Source organism: Piliocolobus tephrosceles, chromosome 8, assembly GCF_002776525.5.
Source record: "Piliocolobus tephrosceles isolate RC106 chromosome 8, ASM277652v3, whole genome shotgun sequence".
Taxonomy (NCBI): Eukaryota; Metazoa; Chordata; class Mammalia; order Primates; family Cercopithecidae; genus Piliocolobus; species Piliocolobus tephrosceles.
In genome coordinates, this window is record NC_045441.1 from 27,355,107 (window position 1) to 27,361,976 (window position 6,870).

The 6,870-nt window shown below is 42.5% G+C and overlaps 1 protein-coding gene across 1 annotated transcript in view; it reads right to left on the minus strand.

The window, feature by feature from the left end:
* Window positions 1-346: 346 nt before the first annotated feature.
* Window positions 347-6,870, minus strand: part of VPS41 (VPS41 subunit of HOPS complex) — a 192,334-nt gene continuing 185,810 nt past the window's right edge. Inside the window, exons 28-29 of the mRNA XM_023226348.1 lie at window positions 1,696-1,775; window positions 347-1,121 (exon numbers count right to left, since the gene is read on the minus strand). Coding sequence (XP_023082116.1) covers window positions 1,041-1,121; window positions 1,696-1,775 — 161 coding nt within the window. The 3' untranslated portion in view covers window positions 347-1,040. The remainder of the gene's footprint in view (window positions 1,122-1,695; window positions 1,776-6,870) is intronic.

Consider the following 6,870-nt stretch of genomic DNA (forward strand, 5'->3'; position numbering starts at 1 on the left):
ACTTTTACATTCATTAGAGGATGACCATATATCCCAAGGAAGATGAAGCCAATAACTGTAAGACACAATTACAAGTTTGACTTTTCTCCCTCTATGATATGCTCTGTTCCATGAGGGCAATGGAGGCACCAGAGAAGGCAAGAGGAAACATCATTAGCCCGTCCTTCAGCATCAGGTTGTCCCACTGCTCCTGAGACACCCTCAGTTTTCAGGGTCACTGGTTTCCTCCCTCCTGGCAAATCCTGGCCACAAGCGCTCAGATTCGAAGGTGTTGAACTCTCTTTTCTTCCTTACAAGGGTGCCAGAATTCTTAATTGCATTTGTTCATCCCAGTAAAAGTGAGTCCTTCACAATGAGAAGAGCTAACATTTATTCAATCAACAAATACTGAGTGTCTGCCATGGCTGGATAATCTGCCAGTCGTCAGAGCACACAGAACATGTGATTAGTAAACATAATGGTGGAGGACATCAGCCTGCTAATGTTATTCCCAGATGTCACCAAATGAGTGACAATTTGTACAATGTTTCATTAAATGCCTATTTAGAGGATAACCATAGATGATGACATAGAAAAAAGTCAAACCCAGAATGCAAGAATGGTAGCCAGCAGAGCACATGGAAACAAGATCCAGGTTGCAGGTAGTAGCTTGCAGGATAACCACAGTTGGCGACACTTTCAGGCAGCTGGGAGAATTCTCAGTAGTCCACTTTATGGTTAAATAGTTTTACTAAGGTTTAAAAAATTCATTTCTAACTCCTAGACTTATGTTTCCATTACTATATAAAGAATGAGCCAAACAAATAAGTAACAAAATATGGACTATGGACCCCAAAATTTCAAGGCATGAAGAGAGCCCCAAATTCTCTGTCAACTGCAAAGAGAAACCATTAGTACAGGAATAGATGAAGAAACTGTTTTTGAGCATAATATAAACATAAACAAATCTCTTAACAGCACGAGTGTCAACAAATGCTTTTGTTGTTGCAAAGACAGTCTCAAAAAGAGTGGTGACGAGGAGACTGACAAGCAGAAATGAGCTATTTTTTCATCTCCAAAATTGCACTTCCTGGTCCACGGTTCTTAGCACTGCAGATGTTGCAGAACTGTGCAGCAGAGTTCTAAAAATGCAATTTAAAAACACAGATTTAAAAAATGATCTTTTTCTACTCTCATATTCAGAAATACTATGGTAACATTAGTCGGGGGTAGAGAGGAAGTAATAAAATGTCACTCCTTTTTCTGGAGTTTATTTCTGGTTAACATAGGATTCAGTCTAGATCAGCTGTTACTCTGCGACTCAAAGGACACCCAACAGCAGAATAAGTCTAATGTGACTTGGGGGAACACGACACTAAAAACATGATAGCATCATGGAACTCAAATCAGGCTGGAAAACACATAAGATACACAATGGCTGTCTACTGTTCTTGCTCATCTCTTCAAGCACGACAGCTGTCAATTTGGCCTGAATGAATTCCTTCAAATGGGTATGCTTTTATACTTACTATAGTATACAAAACATTTCTAAATATTTTTACATTTAAAAACTAGATTAATTTTTGTTAAGTAATATGAATCTCTATATATTTTTTTAACCCATACAGCCATAAGGATGACGGGTTGTGTTTCAAGCACATTCCTCTAAGTGTGTTAATTTTCCTCTTGTTGACAGGTACCAAGCTGCCAACTCACCATGCTGGGCATGGGCAGGCACTCCTTGTGGAACATGTGCCGGCAATGGAAGACCACCACGCTGAAGGGCTTAGCTGCATCTGGTGAGGAGGGCAGAGAAAGGAGGAGGACTCAATGCAACAAGCAAGATCATTTTAAACCAATCCCGACTGAAAGTCCAGTTGCAGTTTAATTTTCAGCAATAAGCTGCCTTTGGAGAGTGGCTTATTTACAAAAGCATTCCTGAGGGGTGGTATGATCAGACACAAAACTGGTATTATAATCATGTTGCTGTGTGATTCACAGGTTGCTTGCTTAGCCTCTGTGTCAGTTACCAAGACTACACTGAGGACAACTGCAGTAACCTTTATTTTGAAAACCAGCATGTGTATGTGCCAACATGCCCCTAACCCCTATAATCATTATCCACCACAGCTGAAGTCGAGTCTGTGGCTTCATAAAAATGCTTTCCCCGTCCACCTGCTACCTTTGCCAACACCGCACACTGACTTCAGAGGCAGACCTGGCTTACAAGCCCAGGCTGTGACCTTGCATTTTACTGCACTTCTGCTTGGGCAAATCCCCTCATCTGTTTCTGCTCTGTGTGGCCAGCTTTTTTTTGGTAAGATTTAGTGTCATCAGCAGATTAAATTTGGAATTAAATCTAACTGTGGAGTGGGAATGTATGTGGTTCCTTTCTGCTGCAACACTGCCTGAAATGCTACGGAAGCTCACTTCTTCACCTGAGCCCACTGCAGTTTTCAACAGAAGCACTTAAACATCCAAATCTAATTCACACTTAAACATCCAAATCTAATTCCTCTAGAAAAGAACCTAAGTAGAAAAACTTCTCATGCGCTGACCCATGAAATAATCCTTTAATGCTAAGTAAATATGAGGTCAACTAGGTCTTTTAGTACTTTGTTACGCTGAACTTATATTTGAAAAGCATTTGTTAGCATCCTGACAATGCTTTGTTAGTTTCTGCTTTCGAATTACGCAAATTTCTTCTATTGTCATAATGAACCTTAAGAAGGTGCTTTTCATTACAGATAAAGATATATACATATATGCTAAGAACTAGAAATAAACAAATGCTTATGTCTTTTAAAGACTGGCAGTTCCGGAGGGGGCGGAGCAAGATGGCCGAATAGGAACAGCTCCAGTCTCCATCTCCCAGCGCGAGCGACACAGAAGACCGATGATTTCTGCATTTTCAACTGAGGTACTGGGGTCATCTCACTCGGGAGTGCCGGACAATCGGTGCTGGTCAGCTGCTGCAGCCTGACCAGCGAGAGCTGAAGCAGGGTGGGGCATCGCCTCACCTGGGAAGCGCAAGGGGGAAGGGAGTCCCTTTTCCTAGCCAGGGGAACTGAGACACACATCACCTGGAAAATCGGGTAACTCCCACCCCAATACTGCGCTGTAAGCACACCGGCACACCGGCAAACCAGGAGAATATATCCCATACCTGGCCGGGAGGGTCCCACGCCCACGGAGCCTCCCTCCTTGCTAACACAGCAGTCTGCAGGGCAATCTAACCGCAAGGCAGCAGCGAGGCTGGGGGAGGGGCGCCCGCCATCGCTGAGGCTCAAGTAGGTAAACAAAGCCGCTGGGAAGCTCGAACTGGGTGGAGCTCACAGCAGCTCAAGGAAACCTGCCTGTCTCTGTAGACTCCGCCTCTGGGGACAGGACACAGCTAAAAAATAACAGGGGAAGCAGCACAGGCCTGTGCAGACGCGAACGACTCTGTCTGACAGCTTTGAAGAGAGCAGTGGATCTCCCAACACGGAGGTTGGGATCTGAGAAGGGGCAGGCTGCCTGCTCAAGTGGGTCCCTGACCCCTGAGTAGCCTAACTGGGAGACATCCCCCACTAGGGGCAGTCTGACACCCCACACCTCACAGGGTGGAGTACACCCCTGAGAGGAAGCTTCCAAAGCAAGAATCAGACAGGTGCACTCGCTGTTCAGCAATATTCTATCTTCTGCAACCTCTGCTGCTGATACCCAGACAAACAGGGTCTGGAGTGGACCTCAAGCAATCTCCAACAGACCTATAGCTGAGGGTCCTGACTGTCAGAAGGAAAACTATCAAACAGGAAGGACACCTATACCAAAACCCCAGCAGTACGTCACCATCATCAAAGACCAGAGACAGATAAAACCACAAAGATGGGGAAAAAGCAGGGCAGAAAAGCTGGAAATTCAAAAAATAAGAGCGCATCTCCCCCTGCAAAGGAGCACAGCCCATCGCCAGCAACGGATCAAAGTTGGTCAGAGAATGACTTTGACGAGATGAGAGAAGAAGGCTTCAGTCCATCAAACCTCTCAGAGCTAAAGGAGGAATTACGTACCCAGCGCAAAGAAACTAAAAATCTTGAAAAAAGAGTGGAAGAATTGACAGCTACACTAATAAATGCAGAGAAGGTCATAAACGAAATGACAGAGATGAAAACCATGACACGAGAAATACGTGACAAATGCACAAGCTTCAGTAACCGACTCGATCAACTGGAAGAAAGGGTATCAGCAATTGAGGATCAAATGAATGAAATGAAGCGAGAAGAGAAACCAAAAGAAAAAAGAAGAAAAAGAAATGAACAAAGCCTGCAAGAAGTATGGGATTATGTCAAAAGACCAAATCTACGTCTGATTGGGGTGCCTGAAAGTGAGGGGGAAAATGGAACCAAACTGGAAAACACTCTGCAGGATATCATCCAGGAGAACTTCCCCAACCTAGCAGGGCAGGCCAACATTCAAATTCAGGAAATACAGAGAACGCCACAAAGATACTCCTCCAGAAGAGCAACTCCAAGACACATAATTGCCAGATTCACCAAAGTTGAAATGAAGGAAAAAATCTTAAGGGCAGCCAGAGAGAAAGGTCGGGTTACCCACAAAGGGAAGCCCATCAGACTGACAGCAGATCTCTCGGCAGAAACTCTACAAGCCAGAAGAGAGTGGGGGCCAATATTCAACGTTCTTAAAGAAAAGAATTTTCAACCCAGAATTTCATATCCAGCCAAACTAAGTTTCATAAGTGAAGGAGAAATAAAATTCTTTACAGATAAGCAAATGCTTAGAGATTTTGTCACCACCAGGCCTGCCTTACAAGAGACCCTGAAGGAAGCCCTAAACATGGAAAGGAACAACCGGTATCAGCCATTGCAAAAATATGCCAAAATGTAAAGACCATCAAGGCTAGGAAGAAACTGCATCAACTAATGAGCAAAAAAAACAGTTAATATCATAATGGCAGGATCAAGTTCACACATAACAATATTAACCTTCAATGTAAATGGACTAAATGCTCCAATTAAAAGACACAGACTGGCAAACTGGATAAAGAGTCAAGACCCATCAGTCTGCTGTCTTCAGGAGACCCATCTCACATGCAGAGACATACATAGGCTCAAAATAAAGGGATGGAAGAAGATCTACCAAGCAAATGGAGAACAAAAAAAAGCAGGGGTTGCAACCCTAGTCTCTGATAAAACAGACTTTAAACCATCAAAGATCAAAAGAGACAAAGAAGGCCATTACATAATTGTAAAGGGATCATTTCAACAGGAAGAGCTAACTATCCTAAATATATATGCACCCAATACAGGAGCACCCAGATTCATAAAGCAAGTCCTTAGAGACTTACAAAGAGACTTAGACTCCCATACAATAATAATGGGAGACTTCAACACTCCACTGTCAACATTAGACAGATCAACGAGACAGAAAGTTAACAAGGATATCCAGGAATTGAACTCATCTCTGCACCAAGCGGACCTAATAGACATCTATAGAACTCTCCACCCCAAGTCAACAGAATATACATTCTTCTCAGCACCACATCACAGTTATTCCAAAATTGACCACATAATTGGAAGTAAAGCACTCCTCAGCAAATGTACAAGAACAGAAATTATAACAAACTGTCTCTCAGACTACAGTGCAATCAAACTAGAACTCAGGACTAAGAAACTCAATCAAAACCGCTCAACTACATGGAAACTGAACAACCTGCTCCTGAATGACTACTGGGTACATAACGAAATGAAAGCAGAAATAAAGATGTTCTTTGAGACCAATGAGAACAAAGATACAACATACCAGAATCTCTGGGACACATTTAAAGCAGTGTGTAGAGGGAAATTTATAGCACTAAATGCCCACAAGAGAAAGCAGGAAAGATCTAAAATTGACACTCTAACATCACAATTACAAGAACTAGAGAGGCAAGAGCAAACACATTCAAAAGCTAGCAGAAGGCAAGAAATAACTAAGATCAGAGCAGAACTGAAGGAGATAGAGACACAAAAAACCCTCCAAAAAATCAATGAATCCAGGAGTTGGTTTTTTGAAAAGATCAACAAAATTGATAGACCGCTAGCAAGGCTAATAAAGAAGAAAAGAGAGAGGAATCAAATAGACGCAATAAAAAATGATAAAGGGGATATCACCACCGACCCCACAGAAATACAAACTACCATCAGAGAATACTATAAACACCTCTACGCAAATCAACTAGAAAATCTAGAAGAAATGGATAATTTCCTGGACACTTACACTCTCCCAAGACTAAACCAGGAAGAAGCTGAATCCCTGAATAGACCAATAGCAGGCTCTGAAATTGAGGCAACAATTAATAGCCTACCCACCAGAAAAAGCCCAGGACCAGATGGATTCACAGCTGAATTCTACCAGAGGTACAAGGAGGAGCTGGTACCATTCCTTCTGAAACTATTCCAATCAATAGAAAAAGAGGGAATCCTCCCTAACTCATTTTATGAGGCCAACATCATCCTGATACCAAAGCCTGGCAGAGACACAACAAAAAAAGAGAATTTTAGACCAATCTCCCTGATGAACATCGATGCAAAAATCCTCAATAAAATACTGGCAAACCGGATTCAGCAGCACATCAAAAAGCTTATCCACCATGATCAAGTGGGCTTCATCCCTGGGATGCAAGGCTGGTTCAACATTCGCAAATCAATCAACGTAATCCAGCATATCAACAGAACCAAAGACAAGAACCACATGATTATCTCAATAGATGCAGAAAAGGCTTTTGACAAAATTCAACAGCCCTTCATGCTAAAAACGCTCAATAAATTCGGTATTGATGGAACGTACCTCAAAATAATAAGAGCTATTTATGACAAACCCACAGCTAATATCATACTGAATGGGCAAAAACTG